Genomic DNA, 20,000 nt, shown 5'->3' with positions numbered 1-20,000 from the left:
TTCTCTTAGCTGCATGATAATGTTGTCAGATTTACCAGAGATATCATATTTAATGCGGAAACTGACAAACGGAGATACAGATAGACATATGTTTAAAGTCTCGCCACAAAAACAAATTAACAATCAGAGACCGACAGACATGCAGACAGAAATTAAAGGGAATGGTGAAAGTATTCCATAACCGTTCTGCACTGTTTGTCCAATCGATATTGCTCACGGCTTGTAATCTAATCGCTGATTCTGAAACCATACTCCTTTTAGAACAGGTGTTTTAACAGAAATACAGCCTCCCAATCATTACCTTCCGAGAGTTCGAGAGTGAATGGGCATGCATACACGTTCACGTAACACCGATCAGTCAATCAAGATGCCGAAAGTGTCAACGAAAGACTAGCCAGCCAGCCATGCTCGATGAAAAACTCTCCGTTCACCTAAACCACAGGCTTTGGGGGAGACGCCTTCAGTTTCCGGCAGCTGTCAAACACACAGCCTTTAGCGCGGAAACAGCTCTATACATCACAGCCATTTGGTCTTGTTTGCCTTTTTTTTGCCATCAAGGTGTCGTGCTGAGGTCAGGAAGGTTGGACCCAACAGAAGGTTAAAAAAAAGGCCAGCCCGTTTTGGACCACAAGGACATACCCTGAAACCAGTGCGAGAAAGCAAACTCTTTGAACCCCCTATATATATATATATATATATATATATATATTTATATTTGTATTTGTATTTCTTTTTATCACAACAGATTTCTCTGTGTGAAATTCGGGCTGTTATCCGCAGGGAGAGCGCGTCGCTACACTACAGCGCTACCCCCCCCCCCCCCCTTTTTTTTTTCCTGCGTGCAGTTTTTTTTGTTTTTCCAATCGAAGTGTATTTTTCTACAGAATTTTGCAAGGAACAACACTTTTGTTGCCGTGGGTTCTTTTACGTGCGCTAAGTGCATGCTGCACACGGGACCTCGGTTTATCGTCTCATCAGAATGACTAGCGTCCAGACCACCACTCAAGGTCTAGTGGAGGGGGAGAAATTATCGGCGGCTGAGCCGTGATGCGAACCAGCGCGCTCAGATTCTCTCGCTTCCTAGACGGACGCGTTACCTCTAGGCCATCACTCCACTTATGGAGTGATATATATATATATATATATATTAAATAGCAGATGTGGTGTATGGTATCTGGGTCAGTCCGAACGCTGTGACGACGTCTGATTGAAACTGAAACAGAAACTGTCCCAAGAGAAGATGGCGAAGAGATCTTGGTTTGACCGGTTTTCTTGAAGTCGAAAGTCAGAAAATTGATATCGGAATACTGTATATCTATACCTAAAGGATGTTGAGTGGCTTTTGTTGGTTTGTTTCTTTTGTATTGAAGAGAAGTGACTCATTTTTTTCTGTAACAATAGAATACAACCAGTACCGACGTATATGGGCTGAAGTACGGGTGAACTCGTATTCTTGACTTAGGAAGCGGTGTTCAACATCAGTTTATGCGTATGGTTTTCAAAGATTCAAGGAAAGAAATCTAATCATTTTGCCCCTTTATGGGGTGTGGAGGATACAATAACAATACATACTCATTGAATCAGAACTTCAGTCCAACGATGTCTCCGAAACACGCAAAAACACACACCCACGCACGCACACACAAACGCGCGCGCTAAAACACTCTCAGTTCAAGGGACAAAAGAAGCGGCGATGACAGCGTTTCACTGCTTGCTGACATCACTGAGATTTTACAAGCAGAAGGTTTCACACCTAAAAGGTGGATGAAGACAAAGATTACCGCAGCGTTTCTGACGACGGAAGTTATATATATATATATATGGAATGCCCTACTGGAATGCATGTATAGTTATGTTTGTGTAATGTTTTATATTGTTATCGCCACGTCCTTCCTGTCTGGGAGGTGTGAGCGTCAGTAACATATATATATATATATATATATATATATATATATAGATAGATAGATAGATAGATAGATATAGATATATATAGCTGGGTCATTCAAACACCCACTGGACGTCAGATGGGGAAGGAAAGAGAAGGAGAAAAGTGACTCCGTCCCCAATGAGTTATTAATTAACAGCACTATCACAACGTTGGGAATCAGTCTGACGACGGTCTGACCTGTAACCGGGATGTACAGAACGACGCCGGGAAACCAGACAATCCAACCCTCAGGCCCGATCCTTTGACTGGACGTCCACCCCTTCCTTCCCTCTCTTCTCTCTCAGTCACCCCCCCCCCTCCCCGCCCCCCTTTCCATCCCGTCCCTTCGTTGCACCTTGCATGACGAACTGCTATCCGTTATAATATTCAGATCCAAGACAGAACACCGCCTCTCTCTCTATGTATTATTGATAAAGGAAAATATAGTGATATTGTCAGCGAGTCTTAAGGTCTGTTGCTCCTTCTCGTTGGAATTCGACCCACGAGTAAACTGATAAAAACGACTTTTCTCGCTCTGTTTAAAGAAATAGTAAAAACGTACTACTTCTAATGTTCGTCAAAGTGATGCTCTTTCTTTTCTTTCTTTCTTTTTTTTTTTTTTTTTTTACTTTCTAAGTGTGTGTGTGTGTGTGTGTGTGTGTGTGTGTGTGTGTGTGTGTGTGTGCGTGCGTGCGTGTGTGTGCGGGCGTGCGTGCGTGTGTGTGTGTGTGTGTGTGTGTGTGTGTGTGTGTGTGTGCAGACTAGCGTTTTTGTGTGTGCACACGCATGTAGTAGTAGCAGAGTAGTACAATACAATACAATACAATACAATACAATACAATACATCTTTATTAAAACGATTGGAAATTACAACATGTACTGTTGAAGTATTTGTAGTATCACCACCATCATCATCATTATGACACACAGTACAGCGCATAGACCTTCAAGAATATGTGCTGTAGCAAGAAGTCTGACCCATGATGATGAAGGAAATCACTAACGACGAATCCTGTCCTGTCCTGTATGTCCCTGTGTCTGTGTGTCCCTGTGTGTCCTTTGTGTCCCTGTGTCATTGTGTGTCTCTGTGTCCCTGCATCCCTGCGTGTCCCTGTGTGTCCCTATGTCCCCATGTGCGCCCCTGTGTGTCTCTGCGTCCATGTGTCCCTGTGTTTCTCTGTGTCCCTGTATGACCCTGTGTCCCTATGTGTCTCTGTGTCCCTGTGTGTCTCTGTGTCCCTATGTGTCTCTGTGTCCCTGTGTGTCTCTGTGTCCCTGTGTGTCTCTGTGTCCCTGTGTGTCTCTGTGTCCATGTGTCCCTGTGTGTCTCTGTGTCCCTATGTGTCTCTGTGTCCCTGTGTGTCTCTGTGTCCATGTGTCCCTGTGTGTCTCTGTGTCCCTATGTGTCTCTGTGTCCCTGTGTGTCTCTGTGTCCCTGTGTGTCTCTGTGTCCATGTGTCCCTGTGTGTCTCTGTGTCCCTATGTGTCTCTGTGTCCCTGTGTGTCTCTGTGTCCCTGTGTCCCTGTGTGTCTCTGTGTCCCTATGTGTCTCTGTGTCCCTGTGTGTCTCTGTGTCCCTGTATGTCCCCGTGTTCCTGTGTGTCCCTGTGTCCCTGTATGTCTCTGTGTCCCTGTGTGTCCCCGTGTCCCTGTGTGTCCCTGTATGTCTCTTTGTCCCTGTATGTCTCTGTGTCCCTGTGTGTCCCCGTGTCCCTGTGTGTCCCTGTGTGTCTCTGTGTCCCTGTGTGTCTCTGTGTTCCTGTATATCCCCGTGTCCCTGTGTGTCTGTGTCCCTGTGTGTCTCTGTGTCTCTGTGAGTCTCTGTGTCCCTGTGTGTCTGTGTCTCTGTGTGCCTGTGTGTCTCTGTGTCCCTGTGTGTCTGTGTCCCTGTGTGTCCCTGTGTGTCTCTGTGTGTCTCTGTGTCCCTGTGTGGCTGTGTCTCTGTGTGCCTGTGTGTCTCTGTGTCCCTGTGTGTCTGTGTCCCTGTGTGTCTGTGTCCCTGTGTGTCCCTGTGTGTCTCTGTGTGTCTCTGTGTCCCTGTGTGTCTGTGTCTCTGTGTGCCTGTGTGTCCCCGTGTCCCTGTGTGTCCCTGTGTGTCTCTGTGTCCCTGTGTGTCTGTGTCCCTGTGTGTCTCTGTGTCTCTGTGTGTTTCTGTGTCCCTGTATGTCCCTGTGTGTCTGTGTGTCTCTGTGTCCCTGTGTGTCTCTGTGTCCCTGTGTGTCTCTGTGTGTCTGTGTGTCTCTGTGTCCCTGTGTGTCTCTGTGTGTCTCTGTGTCCTTGTGTGTCCCTGTGTGTCCCTGTATGTCACTGTGTGTCTGTGTGTCCCTGTGTGTCTCTGTGTGTCTGTTTCTCTGTGTGTCTGTATGTCCCTGTGTGTCTCTGTGTGTCTCTGTGTCTCTGTGTGTCTCTGTGTCCCTGTGTGTCCCTGTGTGTTTCTGTGTGTCTCTGTGTCCTTGTATGTCCCTGTGTCCCTGTGTGTCCCTGTATGTCATTGTGTGTCTGTGTGTCCCTGTGTGTCCCTGTATGTCTGTGTGTCCCTGTGTGTCTCTGTGTGTCTCTGTGTCTCTGTGTGTCCCTGTTTGTCCCTGTGTGCCTGCATGTCCTTGTATGTCCCTGTGCCCCTGTGTGTCCCTATGTGTCCCTGTGTGCCCCTGTGTCCCTGTGTGCCCCCGTGTCCCTGTGTGTCCCTGTGTGCCTGCATGTCCTTGTGCCCCTGTGTGTCCCTGTGTGCCCCCGTGTCCCTGTGTGTCCCTGTGTGTCCCTGTGTCCCAGAGGAGGATCCGGGAGAAGCTGCAGGCGGCCACAGCGGGCAACGACATCCCGGAGCTGGAGAAGGCGGTGGACCGGTTTGAGAGGCACCACCTGGAGGACTGCGGGGACCTCTCCAGGGCCAAGGACCGCCTGGAGTTCCTCAGGCTGAGGAGAGGTGAGCACCCGGGACATTGAGATAACGCCACATAGACCTCGTTCGCCATAGAAAAGATCCAAGGCGATGGAATACGCCACTAAGACCGTGTTCGTCATGTGGCATAGTCAGAATTCATGATAATAATAATATTAATAAGAAAAAGAAGAAGAACAAGAACAACAACAACAATTCCACGATCATCACAACAACATCAACGACAATAACTACTACTACTGCTACTAATGATGATGATGGTGATGACGACGACGACGACGACGATGATGATATGATGATTATGCTAATGCTGATGATGACGACGACGATACTACTGGTACCCAAAACCTGCCCGCTGTGCAGACCTGAGGGACGGCATCAGGAGGAGTCACGTGGGGGTGCTGGAGAAGACCATCACAGCAGCAGAGAGGTCCCAGTTCTCCGGACAGCTGCACAACCAGATAGAGGCGGCCCGCAGAAAGCTGCAGCACCTCAAGGTGAGTCACTCTGACAGGGGTGACGGTGAGGGTGGGCGTGACAGTGACAGTGATGATGGTGATGATGCTGGTGTCAGTGATGATGGTAGTGGCGGTGAGCGTTTGTGTGTGTTACTGACAATAGTGGTGACGGTGTGGGTGTGAGTGACAGTAATAATGGTGGTGATGTGAGGGTGTGGGTGAGTGTGACAGTGACAATGATAATAGCGGTGACGGTGAAAGTTTGTGTTACACTGACAGTGATAATGCTGGTGACGGTTGAGGGTTAGTGTGACAGTGATAATGGTGGCGACGGTTAATGGTTAATGTTACACTGATAATGGTAATGACGGTTGAGGGTTAGTGTTACAGTGATAACAGTGGTGACGGTTGAGGGTTAGTGTTACAGTGATAATGGTGGCGACGGTTAATGGTTAATGTGACAGTGATAATGGTGGTGACGGTTGAGGGTTAGTGTGACAGTGATAATGCTGGTGACGGTTGAGGGTTAGTGTTACAGTGATAATGGTGGTGACGGTTAGTGTTACAGTGATAATGGTGGTGACAGTTAGTGTTACAGTGATAATGGTGGTGACGGTTGAGGGTTAGTGTTACAGTGATAATGGTGGTGACAGTTGAGGGTTAGTGTTACAGTGATAATGGTGGTGACGGTTGAGGGTTAGTGTTACAGTGATAATGGTGGTGACAGTTAGTGTTACAGTGATAATGGTGGTGACAGTTAGTGTTACAGTGATAATGGTGGTGACGGTTGAGGGTTAGTGTTACAGTGATAATGGTGGTGACGGTTAGTGTTACAGTGATAATGGTGGTGACAGTTAGTGTTACAGTGATAATGGTGGTGACGGTTGAGGGTTAGTGTTACACTGATAATGGTAATGACGGTTGAGGGTTAGTGTTACAGTGATAACAGTGGTGACGGTTGAGGGTTAGTGTTACAGTGATAACAGTGGTGACGGTTGAGGGTTAGTGTTACAGTGATAACAGTGGTGACGGTTGAGGGTTAGTGTTACAGTGATAATGGTAATGACGGTTGAGGGTTAGTGTTACAGTGATAATGGTAATGACGGTTGAGGGTTAGTGTTACAGTGATAATGGTGGTGACAGTTGATGGTTTGTGTTACAGTGATAATGGTGGTGACGGTTAGTGTTACAGTGATAATGGTGGTGACAGATAGTGTTACAATGATAATGGTAATGACGGTTGAGGGTTAGTGTTACAGTGATAATGGTGGTGATAGTTGACGGTTATTGTTACAGTGATAATGGTAGTGACGGTTTTTGGTTAGTGTTACAGTGATAATGGTAATGACGGTTGAGGGTTAGTGTTACAGTGATAATGGTGGTGACAGTTGATGGTTAGTGTTACAGTGATAATGGTAATGACGGTTGATGGTTTGTGTTACAGTGATAATGGTGGTGACGGTTGAGGGTTAGCGGATGAGTAGGCAGGCAGGCTTATCTGTCGGTGTGTGTCCTCATATGGGAGACGAGGCCGATTCTGGATGCGCAGCACTTCCCACAGGTGTTGCAAGGGAAACCGTCTCCAGAAGTTGAGCCCTGCTTCCTTCGCTCACGCTTCTCCTTAATGGCCAGCGTTCTCTTGTTTTCAAACGTCTTTATGCCACTAGAGCACAGCATCCTCCAGCGAGAGCGGTCATGGGCATCAGTTTCCCAGGAAGCGATTTCTATGTCACAGGCTTTGAGGTTTGTCTTCAAGGTGTCCTTGAAGCGCTTGCAGGGTCTTCCAAGTTCACGGCGGCCTTCCTTCAGCTGGCCATACAAAAGGACTTTCGGGATCCTGCTGTCTATCATACGGACAACGTGTCCTGTCCAGCGTAGCTGGATCAGCAGGCTTTCGATGCTGGGCAGGCCGCTCCTCTCTTGGACCTGTAGGTTGGAGACCCTGTCTTGCCACTTTATGCCGAGGATCTTTCGTAGGCATCTCTGGTGAAACTGTTCAAGTTGTCGAATGTGACGGCAATACGTCGTCCATGTTTCACAGCAATACAACAAGGTAGTCAGCACAACAGCTCTGTAGGTTTTGATTTTGGTGCTGAGCCTGATGCCTTTGTTGTTCCACAGCTTGTTGTTGAGTCTGCCAAAAGCGGAGCTGATCTTGGCGATGCGCAGCGTCACTTCTGTATCAAGGGCTCCGTTGCTGCATAGGGCGCTGCCCAGGTAGCAAAACTTGTCGACTGACTTGATCTCTGTGTCATCGATCTTGATTGCAGGTGCGGTGGTGGCACTGGCGTTTTGTGAACTAGCTGGTTGGTACATGGACACGGTCTTGCCGAGGCTGATGGTGAGTCCAAAGCGCCTGCAGGAGGTTGAGAACCTGTCCATAGTTTCAGTTTCAGTTTCAGTAGCTCAAGGAGGCGTCACTGCGTTCGGACAAAACCATATACGCTACACCACATCTGCCAAGCAGATGCCTGACCAGCAGCGTAACCCAACGCGCTTAGTCAGGCCTTGAGAAAAAAAACAAAACAAAAACAACCAAACAAACCGGGGGAATAAATAATAGATAAGCTTACATAAATAAACCTGTCCATAATGAACTGCATGTCCTCATGGGTGTGTGCAGCAAGAGCGCAGTCATCAGCGAAGACGAACTCTCTCAACAGTGCCTCAAACACCCTGGACCTGGCATGGAGTCGCCGCAAGTTGAAAAGTTTACCATCTGTGCGAAACTGAATGTAGATGCCCCCGGTCACAGTCTTGGAAGGCGTCAATCAGCATGGCAGAGAAGAGAATGGAGAACAGTGTGGGTGTCAGGATGCAGCCCTGCTTCACTCCATTTACCACAGGGAACGGATCCGACATGTCAGTATTTTCCTGTACTCTCGCCTGCATGCCATCGTGGAATGACGCAGTCAGCTGGATTAGGCTCTCTGGGCAGCCGAACTTTAGGAGGATCTTCCACAGACCACGGCGGTTCACCGTATCGAAGGCTTTAGTCAGATCTACAAAGACCATGTGGAGCTCCTTGTTCTGCTCACGGCACTTATCTTGCATCTGGCGTACGGCAAACACCATGTCACATGTTCCCCTGCCTGAGCGGAAGCCGCACTGTGCTTCAGGGATGACTGTTGGAGACATTGGCCACCGGCCTATTCAGTATGATGCGGGCGAAGATCTTGCCGGCGATGCAGAGGAGAGAGATTCCACGGTGGTTATCGCAGGATGTTTTGTCTCCCTTCCGTTTGTAAATGTGGACAATTGAAGCATCCTTGAAATCCTGGGGGACCTCCCCTCTCTGCCAGATAGACTGGAACAGGGCGGTCAGCTTATCTGTCAGCACCTCGCCTCCATATTTGCAGATGGCCTGGATTCCATCCGCTTCTGGTGCTTTTCCTGACGTTGACAGCTTCAGGGCCTTCCGGGTCTCGGCCTTGGTGGGAGGGGCAGCTGGCGAGTCATTGACACACGCTTATATCTATATCTTAAAATCATATTCATATGTTCGTTGGTTTGTAAATTGGCTGGTTCATTAATGAGTTTCTGGCTAACGAAAGATTCACCGCCTGTCAGGAGCTGAACGAGTACCGGCACGACATCCTCAGCATGGAACAGACCACCATCTCGGAGATCCACAGCTACCAGCGGCCCCCCGCCTGTGTGCATGACGTCATGGCCGCCACTTACATGCTGCTGGGACACTCCGAACCCTACCTGACGGTCTGTCTGTCTGTGTCTGTCTGTCTGTATACATGTTGCTGGGACATTCCGAACCCAACCTGTGTGTGTGTGTGTGTGTGTGTGTGTGTGTGTGTGTGTGTGTGTGTGTACATACTTTATACAATAACAATATGTAAAGAAGAAAACAACAATAAACAACAGCAACACACATACAAAAAGAACAGAGAAATGTTGAAACGATAATGATAATAATAATATAATAATAATAATAATAAGAAGAAGAAGAAGAAGAAGAAGAAGAAGTGACACAAAAAGGAGAAAAGAGCCCATTTTTGATTGGAGGAAGATACGGTCTGTTTGTTTGCCCGTTTGTCTGCCTGTTTGTCTGTTGTCTGTCTCTCTTGGAGGGGCTGGTATCTGTCCTTTATTCCACCGTGCTGCCTCGATGCTCTCGAATGAGTTGTTGGTTCTTTCTTCACCTTGTTTTTGTTCTCCTGGAAGAACACGCACGCACACACACACACACACACACACACACACACACACACACACACACACACACACACACACACCGTTTCTAGCCCTTCCCTTCATGCACGCTCTGCCGCCCCCCACCCCCTCCCATCCCCCAACTTTCCCCCACTCTGCCTCACCCATCCCCCTCCCTCCCACTCCTCTCCCCCACTCTGCCCCCCACCCGCCTCCCCGTTCTTCACACCCATCAACTAGTGCCCCCTCTCCCACCCCCCCCCCCACCCGCCACCTCCGCACCACAACCCAACCCCTCATTCTCACCAGTCACACACCTCACTGCAAATTATTTTCACTTGTCAGTATCCTGAGGACGTGGTGTTAATTTAGTTCTTGGAACACGAAAGCTGTCTCTTTGTGTTCACGCTGCCTGAATGGACAGTGCTGTTAAGACTTTGACAAAGCACTTTAAGACATCGATTTCACGTCATACTGCCGGTACACCTTCACACTTCAGTTGAGTTACGAGAGAGAAAAAACACACGATGATTTTGTCTCTGCTTCGTGAGCGAAGGGACTATTCATGTGTAAAACTGTTTCCCGTTAAATGGGTAGGCATGCATGGCCGAGGTTTTAATTGTGCGTTTGGCGGGTGGGGAGGGAGGGGGGGAGGGATGGGGGAGGGGGGGACTTGGTAGGGAGCGTGTGTGTGCGCGCGCGCGCGCGCGTGTGTGTGTGTGTGTGTGTGTCGGGTGGAGGAGGTGGAAGTGCATGTGTATCAGCGCGTGTGTGTATGTGTGTGGAGGGAGTGTGTGTGGTGTTAAGCGCTTGTGTGTGTGTGTGTGTGTGTGTGTGTGTGTGTGTGTGTGCGTGCGTGTGCGTGCGTGCGTGTGTGTGTGTGTGTGTGTGTGTGTGTGTGTGTGTGTGTGTGTGTGATACTTTGTAAAGACTTAAGGTAACTGTTGTAAAGAACTGGTACCTTTATCATTCTTTTTATTTTCAATTTAAATATTTTCAGTCTACAAAACAGTATTCAAGATATATATGAATCCATTCATACATCAATCCACACACCTGTTCGTACATTCACACATACATTAATATCTGTGCGTATTCACACACACACACACACACACACACACACACACACACACACACACACACACACACGCACGCACACACACACACACACACACACACACACGACATGGCCTTACATAACATGACATAACATAATATTGCATTACATTACAAAGATCCCCAAGAAATACAAACATTGCACCACTGTAGAGCTGAACTGCGGTATTGGTTGAGGAGAAGGGGTGGAAAATTTTAAGTGTTATTTGCATTATTAGCAACCATTACTTTTATAATAAATCACAAATTCACTGAACAATTTTTTTTAAGGAATAAAAGAGAAAAGAAAAAAATGTTGTCATTCTTGTCTTCTTCTGTTGTCAATGTCTTTATGGGATATCCATTTTAGTGTGAAACAACGCATTTCTAGAATCGCTCTTTGCATTTCAATACTATGGATTCGTGTTTTGAACTGACGTGTTACTGGAAGAAGTTTACGAATCTCTTTGTCTATATATTTTTTTTTCAATTAAAAAAAAAAATTCAGGACTGGGCGGACATCCAAACGTTGCTGTGCCGGGTGGGGCGGGACTCCCTGATACACGGGGTGCGGGAGTTCGATTCTGCCCACGTGGACGAACAGACGAGCGGCAGGGTGCAGGACATTCTACGTCCCCACGACCTGCACACCGTCAGACAGGCCAGCAACGGGGCCGCCGCCTTCTATGTGTGGGTCAGTGTGGGTCTGGGGTCTGGGGGGTGGGCGGTGGGTGGAAGGTGGCGCGGGGCGGCTGGTGGTGGTGGTGGTGATGGGTCAGTGTGGGCCCTGGGTCTGCGGGGTGGTGGTTGCTGTTGTTGTGGTGGTGGTAGTGATGATGATGGTGGATCAGTGTCGACCTGTGGTCTGGAGGGGGAAGGGGTGGTGGTGGTGGTGGTGGGTGGGGATGGTGGTGGGTCAGTGTTGGCCTGGGGTCTGGAGGGGTGGTGGTGGTGGTAGGGGTGGGTGGAGGTGGTGTTGTTGTTATGGTGGTGATGGTGGTGGTGGTGGGGGTGGGGGTGGGTCAGTGTGGCCTGGTGTCTGGGTGGTGGTGGTGGTGACGGTGATGATGATGATGATGATGAGGGGGATGGTGATGTTGATGATGATGAGGGGGATGGTGATGATGATGATGAGGGGGATGGTGATGGTGATGATGATGATGATGAGGGGGATGGTGATGGTGATGATGATGATGATGAGGGGGATGGTGATGATGATGATGATGAGGGGGATGGTGATGATGATGAGGGTGGTGGTGATGATGATGATGATGATGACGAGGGGGATGGTGATGATGATGATGATGAGGGGGATGGTGATGATGATGAGGGGGATGGTGATGATGACGAGGGGGATGGTGATGATGATGATGATGAGGGGGATGGTGATGATGATGATGATGAAGGGGATGGTGATGTTGATGATGATGATGATGATGAGGGGGATGATGATGATGATGAGGGGGATGGTGATGGTGGTGATGGTGATGATGATGACGGTGGTGTTCGATCCCTGGGTTCGGGTTTGATGGGTTCAGGTTGGAAATTTTGTCTGTGGCGGTGGCAAGGTGAAATACGCACGTTAAAGGTCTTACATAATCAAGTCAGCGTTCAGTGGGTTATGGAAACAAGGATATACCCAGCATCCAAACCCCCGAAAACGAATTATGGCTGCTTATGTAACGGGTTTAAAAAAACAACAACTGGTAGTTGCAGCCCACGAACGCAGAAGAAGAAAAAGTACTGAATGAATGAATTTATACAACACAAATACTCGTGTTTTTTGTGGGTTTTTTTTTCGACAGCTGTATATTGAATTATAATTGATTGTGGCGTTTTGATTAGTTTGTATCATTGTTATCTGTACAATGAATAGTTAACACTTTTCGTTTTTCTCTTCCATGTTATTTGAACAGAACACTCAGATATGCGAGAAAGTGGAGCGGGACAAGAAGGAGGAAGAGGAAAGACTGAGGCAACAGGAACTGGAAAGACAGAAACAAGAGGAAAGAGACGCCAAAAACCCCAAGAACAAGAACTCCAGAAAACCCAAAGGATGACCGAGCTGGGAGACAACTGAGAAAGAAAGAAACAAAAAAAATCTTCCGTCCATTTCTTTTTCTTTTCTTTTTTTTTCTCCTAGGATTTTTTTTGTATGGAGGAGTGAGAGGGGAAAAAAGGTACATTGCGCTGATATAGACTACACACTATGATTTTTTTGTTTGTTTGTTTGTTTGTTGTTTCTGTTTTTTTGTCGTTATTGCTCTTTTGTTATATTGTAAGTCATAATACAAAAATCACGTTTGATATACTGTATGAAAAACTATGTTGTCTTTAACACTTTCTCTCACCCACCCTCCCAAGATTGTTTCTGTTTGAGTTTACAGATACTGTTTTTCTTTCAATGATCGTTAAATATTCACCGTGTGTGTATATTCATCCTGATACTGGATTATTTTGTGATATTTTGTCTGTCTAGGCTGGCTGTCTCGCTGTCTGTTGCTGTCTTGTTCTGGCTGTGTCTGCTGTCCTGGTATGCTGTCTGTCTGTCTCTTCGTCTCCTCCTCGATTCTCTTACTCCACCCCTACTTGCCCACTCTCTCTGTGGCTTTCTGTCCACCAGACTGACAGACAGACTGACAGACAGACTGACGGACATATAGACACATACACACATTAACACACACACACACACACACACATACACACACGCTCAGACGCACAGACACACCACACATACACAACCTAAACAGGCACACACACACACACACACACACACACACACACACACATACAAGCATGCATGCACACACGCAGACAAACACCAATAGTCACACATTGCCCATTCTCTTGTTAATTTCTCCTACTCCCATCCACTCCCCCCCCCCCCCCCCGGGCCCGCTCCCCCCTGTCTAATATCACTGAGAGCGACAAGACGTACAAATGAACACCACCAGCACAACGCGACACTCACAGACACACACACACACACACACACACACACACACACACACACGCACACACACACACACACACACACACACACACACACACACACACACACACACACACACACACACACACACACACACACACACACACACACATCCCCTCTTTCCACCACATCTTCTCTCCCCCGCCACAGCTTAAGTGTTGTGAACCTGCTTAGTTCTGAGAATACCTAAAATCAGATTCTGATTCTGATTCACGCACATGCTTCCTTTGTTGATGTGAAAGAACATATTCTAAAATAGTCAAACGTAAATGGAAAGGAATACAAGTTGTATGGATTTTACATTTTGTCTCGTGATCAAGCTTGTCTGTGATTCGACTGTAAAGGCCGACATTTGTACAGACGATAGTCCTTTATTCGTATTTATCTGTAGTCAGTGATAATGCTTTTACATTATGGATTTCAATTCGTAGAAAAACACTTGTTTTACTGTGTTTTCTTTGTTTATTTTTTTCTTAAGCTGCACAGCACGTGTACACACACACACACACACACACACACACACACACACACATATATATATATACAATTCATATAAACATAAATTTTGTATTAGTTCTATTTTTACATTTACATCTCGTTTCGTTGATAGCCTCCTTTGTCTATAGCTGTCATTCATGCACAATTAAAAGTCTTGAAAATTTGAATTACTATAATCATATGCCGTTTCTTGCATTTTCTGTCATTATTCCATCATTTTGTTTGGGGTCACATGTTTGGAGGCTTAAAAAAAAAAAAAATCTTGTTTCACTTTGCACTGGTGTTTGTGTTTTGAATGTGTGCATTCAGGTCAAGTTTTTGAACATGGTGCCAGTGTGCTGGTTTTTCAAGCCTCATGGATTACATAGTGACTCTGCTTATTGCACAAATCCTGTTCTCAGTTCAAGCGTCCCTGGATCTGTCCCTGTCTCTGCCCTCATAGGAACACACCTCTCTCTGTCCTGCCTTGATGCATTCACGCTCAAGCATACCATCTCTATGTTTCTGTCTTTACGCCTATCGATGAGAGAGAGAGAGACACAGAGAGAGAGAGAGAGAGACAGAGACAGAGAGAGAGACAGAGACAGAGAGAGAGAGAGAGACAGAGAGACAGAGAGACAGAGAGAGAGAGAGAACGCACACACACACAAGCACACAAAGAAAGAACAACAACAGACAACAACAACAACAACAATAAAAAACAACAACAACAACAACAAACAAACAAAAAACAAGAAAAACAACAAAAAACAGCAACAACAACAAAACCAAAAACCAAAAACGAACAAACCAAAAAAAAAACTGCCGGTGTAAGTCGTTTCCTCTTGCACCTCATCTCTCTCTCTCTCTCAGTGTAATAAGTGTAATCACTCCATCTGGCGTCAAGTGAACTCAATAATACAGGGGTTATTCCCCTTGCCTCAGAAGCTTGAACAAACGACATGACGGACCACCCTTACCCTCCCCCTTCCCTCCCCCTTCTCCCCCCATTTGCATTTGTCATTTACCCTCTTACCTAGGCATTGTGCGCAGAAACCTTGTCGGGTGAAGCGGTGGCCTTGTGGTAAGGCACTGTACCAGAAAGCGACTGTCCCAGACAGTGGTGGTCTGAGTGCTAGTATTTCGGATGAGACGATAAACCCAGGTCCAGTGTGTGTGTGCAGCACGCGTTTAGCGCACGTGAAGGAACCCACGGTAACAAAAAGAGATTTTCTTGGCAAACTTCTGTTGAAAAATCCACTTTGGAAGTTCAACAAAATACATACAGACAGAGGAGAAGAAGGAGACGAAGGAGAAGAAGAAGAAGAAAGTGGATGGGGGTGGTGGTGAGGGTGGCGCAGCACTGTGCTGACGCACTCTCCCATGCGAGAGCAGCCCGTATCTCACACAGAGAAATCTGTTGTGGTAAAAACCAATACTATGCTGTACATGATTTACGTCTTTCGAAGATGACCATGGCTTCAAAAATCAGATGGAAGATCGGTGGCTGTGGGTCCGGAGGTGACTGATGAGGCCAGTCTAGGCCCCGAGGGACACAAGTGAGTGGATGCTGTCGTAAGAAACCTGATTGAATGACACAGGAAACGAATGAAGAGCGCACAATGACAGCCGTCAGTCGGCTCTACCCAGGTAGGCAGCCTGTTGTGCAAATGACCCCGTGTTTTTTAAGTGCTTAGAGCTCGGTCTCCGACCTAGGATAGACGCAATGTAAGTATCCATATCATTCATTAACAACTGTATAAAAACAACAACAAAAACAAACAAACAAAATAAAAACCAACCAACCACCCACGCCTCCTAAAAAATACCAACAACAAACAATTCTTTTGCAGGCGAGCATAAAGCTTCGTGCTCAAACGTTAACATGTGCCCTAAAAACACTGTTCACCCATAGTACACATACTTAATCTTAGGATCAACTTTATTCTTGATGCAATTTTAATCATTTTTTGAAGAACATGCACCTGTTTGTCATCAAGGTGGCCCTTAGATTTTTGTACGGTATATATATATATATATATATATATATATATATATATATATATATATATATATATATATATATATATACTTGACACAATTGTACTTAAACAAACAAAAAGAAAACAAAACAAAAAAACAACAAACAAAAAACAACGTAAAGAAAATGTACATTCAAATTAGAAAAACCTTTCTTTTGTTGTAAAGACATGCAGAAAAAGGAGAGTGAGAACGGTGCTGGTTGGGATGGGAGAGAAAGGAGGATGAGGAAGGAGGGGGTGCCTGTTAAAGGGAGAGAACCGTGCACTGATTAAAGTTGTTGGGCATTATATCCCTTTACACACATACGATTTTGCTTCCTTTGCAAACTTCCATGAATGCACAGAGAGAGAGAGAGAGAGAGAGAGAGAGAGAGAGAGGTATATACACAATAGTGTGTGTGTGTGTGTGTGTGTGTGTGTTTCCCAAGGGGATGCCTGGGGTTCTTTCGGTATATAAAAAATCGCATCCCCTCCTTCTGGAAATTTTGTGCTAAAATTTTCCTCTTTTCCTCCTGATTTACCTATATCTGATTTGCCTATTCTTGATTTGCGTATTCCTGATTTGCACATTACTGATTCGCTGATTCCCTATTCGCCTATCATTAAATTGGTGATCCCGATTAGCCTATTCCTATTTCGTCGAAGTAATCTGTTGTTGTTGTTGTTGTTGTTGTTGTTGTTGTTGTTGTTGTGTGTGTGTGTGTGTGTGTGTGTGTGTGTGTGTGTGTGTGTTTGAGATAGAGAGAGAGAGAGAGAGAGAGAGAGAGAGAGAGAGAGAGAGAGAGAGAGAGAGAGAGAGAGAGAGAGATACGGATACGGATACGGATGTTTTATTCAATATAGGCCATGGCCACTGATGAAGGGGTGATACAGAGGTATACATAACACAAATACCAACTTTTTTATGGATATACAAGCATAAATCATTCAACTACATATTGTACTTCTGATTTTGAAAGCTTTATATAAGTAAATTGCTAATTACTTGATAACTGATTCCTTAGTGGATGATATTAGCATAGATAATCTGAACATGGAGGGTTGTCTATAATAGTTAGTTTGGATGCATTAACTGATTTTTAAGTTCATTTAACACAGGACAACAAAGCACAAAGTGAACTTCATTCACTTTCGCACCTTTACACAATAGACAAAGTAGGTCATTATCATTATGATGTCTAACGAAAACAATGTACACAAAAGACATAAATTCCAAATCTAAACCTTGTCATTATGAATCTTAGGTGTTGATCCATGTTCACAGATAAATTAACAGGAACAGAGAGTGCCGAATATAAAAATCAAACCGAGTACTATCTTGAAGTTGAAATGACCATTCTTGCCAACGGCAGTCAATAAGTATTGTACAAAGTGTACAAATAAATTCCTTTATATCCTCTACTCCCTGATTTAACCACACATATGCAAATCCCATTTCATGCAGCTTTACCCTAATTTTTGCCACCCAGTTTATTTTACCTCTGGTATACAGATCGTATAACATAACAATTATTGTATGCTTTCTTTGGCAGTCTTTGGCATCTTCCATAAGCGTTATTTTCACAGAGAGAGCGAGAGAGAGAGAGAGAGAGAGAGAGAGAGAGAGAGAGTAAGAGAGAGCGAGAGAGTGAGAGAGAGGGAGAAAGAGAGAGAGTGAGAGCGAGAGAGAGAGAGAGAGAGAGAGAGAGAGAGAGAGAACTCAGAAACTCAGAGCGAGACAGAGAGAGAGACAGAGAGAGAGAGAGAGAGAGAGAGAGAGAGAGAGTCGGAACAGGTGAAACGAAACGGCGGGTATGGTAGGATATGTGAAACGAAACGGGATATTCAAGAGTCAAGCACAAGCGGGTGTTGGCACGATTAAAGGATAGGCGAATCGGGAATGCTTAATAGGCTAAATCGGACCCGCTACTGCGTACAAAGTCTTGACAATTATGACCGGTTTACCTGTTGGTTGATGAGACAGACCTTCGATCGGTACCTCTCCCCAGTCACTGGCGGCTGTCATTAGACTGACGCCATGCACAACTCCCCTGGTGGCTGATAACATCATTGCCCCGTCACTCCGCGATGTCTCTCTGTCTGTCTGTTTGTCTCTCTCTCTGTCTCTCTCTCCCTGATTGATTTCTCTTCTGGAAGCGTTGCCATGACAACTAATGCTTTTAATCAGCGCGTATACTTCTTTTCTTTTGTCTTTTTGTTTAGTTTTTTCCCCCTCCTTTCTTTTCTTTCTTAGCTAAAAAAGAAAGGGATGAGGGAGCCGACATAAACAATGACAAAATGTCATGCGTGTGGGACAGTAAGAGAGACATGGAGATATCTCTGTTACCTAGCAGGCAGATGTAAAAGGGTTTACAGAAGTACAATGATAAAAAAAACAACAACAACAAGAAACAAACACACCAAAAAAACCCAACAAAAAACAAACAAACAAACAAAAAAAAAAACCACAACAACAACGAAGAAGTGATGACGAGGAACACGCAGAAGAGAAGGTAAATGAAAAGGAACGGAAAGAGAAAGATGGATGATGATATGGATACTTATATATACAGCACCAATCCTCGGTCGGAAACCAAGCTCAAAGCGCCTTTTCAAACACGGTGTTATTTGCACAACAGGCTGCCTACCTGCGTAGAGCCGACTGACAGCTGCCATTGGGCGCTCATCATTCTTTTTCTGCGTCATTCGATCAGGTTTCAGTCACGCACACATATTATCTGCTTCTACAGACATTAACATTTTACGTGTATGATCATTTTGCTTAATTACCCCGCCATTAGGCAGCCATACTGTTTCCGGGGATGTGCATGCATATTCTTGTTTCCATAACCCAAACTAACGCTGACATGGATTTCAGGATCTTTAACGTGCGTATTTGATCTTCTGCGTGCGCATACACACGAAAGGGGTTCAGGCACTGGCAGGTCTGCAAATATGTTGACCTGGGAGATCGGAAAAAATATCTACCCACTAGGCGCCGTTACCGAGATTCGTACCCGGGACCCTCACATTGTAAGTCCAACGCTTTAACCAGTCGGCTGTCGATGAAGAGGAAGAAGAGGAGGAGCTGGAGAAGGACGTTGAGAAGGGGGAGCAGGAGGGCTGAAGGAGGGAGGAGGGTGGAGAAGAAGGAGGGAAATAAGGAGGAGAAGGGTGTGAAGGATGAGAATGAGTAGGAGGATGACATGAAGGAGGAGGAGAAGGAGAAGGAAGAAAAGTGGGAGGAGGAAGAGAAGGAAAGGGAGAAAGAAGAGGAGCCGAGGAAAGAGAAGGCGGGTTAGGAAGAGGAAGTGGAGGAGAAGAAGGAGAAGAAGGAGAAAGAGGAAGAGGATATGAATGAGAATGAAGAAAAGTTGCAAGAGGAAGAGAAGGGGGGTGAGAAAGAGGATGAGCAAGGGAAGGAGAAGGAGGGTTAGAAGGAAGGAAGAGAATGAGGCGGAAGAGGATGAGAAGAAGAAAGAGGGTATGAAGAAGGAACAAAAGTGGGGTGAGGGGGAGAAAGAAGGGGAGAGAGAGGAGGAGCAGAGGAAGGAGTTAGAAGGAAGGATATTACTGAGGTAGAAATAGAGGAGAAGGAGGAGAAGAAAGAGGAAGAGGATAAGAAGAAGGAAGAAAAGGAGAAGGACGGGAATGAGGAGGAAGAGGAGATAAAGAAGGAGAAGGATGAGGAGGAATATGAACAGTAAGGCGATGGGGTGGGTGGGGGGGGGGGAGGAGGAGGGCGAGGGGAAGAAAAGTAGTTAAATGACAACAATAACAAGAAAAAGAATAAGGGGGAGGGGGGGGGGGGGCGGAGAAAAAGAAAAGAAAAAAGAAAGAACCAAACGAACACGAAGACGAAGCCTAGCAATAAGCTAGCCGCCACTGACCACGGTTATTGGAAGCACGGTGTGTGTGTGTGTGTGTGTGTGTGTGTTAATGACAGCTGGCCACA

General features: G+C 46.0%; 1 protein-coding gene across 1 annotated transcript in view; it reads left to right on the top strand.

Moving 5' to 3' along the window:
- Nucleotides 1-13,986, top strand: part of LOC143282439 (uncharacterized) — a 36,211-nt gene extending 22,225 nt beyond the window's left edge. Inside the window, exons 4-8 of the mRNA XM_076588080.1 lie at nt 4,700-4,853; nt 5,193-5,326; nt 8,858-9,004; nt 11,061-11,246; nt 12,469-13,986. Coding sequence (XP_076444195.1) covers nt 4,700-4,853; nt 5,193-5,326; nt 8,858-9,004; nt 11,061-11,246; nt 12,469-12,612 — 765 coding nt within the window. The 3' untranslated portion in view covers nt 12,613-13,986. The remainder of the gene's footprint in view (nt 1-4,699; nt 4,854-5,192; nt 5,327-8,857; nt 9,005-11,060; nt 11,247-12,468) is intronic.
- The last annotated feature ends 6,014 nt before the right edge of the window (nt 13,987-20,000 follow it).

This window comes from Babylonia areolata, chromosome 5 (genome assembly GCF_041734735.1).
Source record: "Babylonia areolata isolate BAREFJ2019XMU chromosome 5, ASM4173473v1, whole genome shotgun sequence".
Lineage (NCBI taxonomy): Eukaryota > Metazoa > Mollusca > Gastropoda > Neogastropoda > Buccinidae > Babylonia > Babylonia areolata.
The sequence above is the reverse complement of the archived record's forward strand: the minus strand, read 5'-3'. Positions and strand labels throughout refer to the sequence as shown.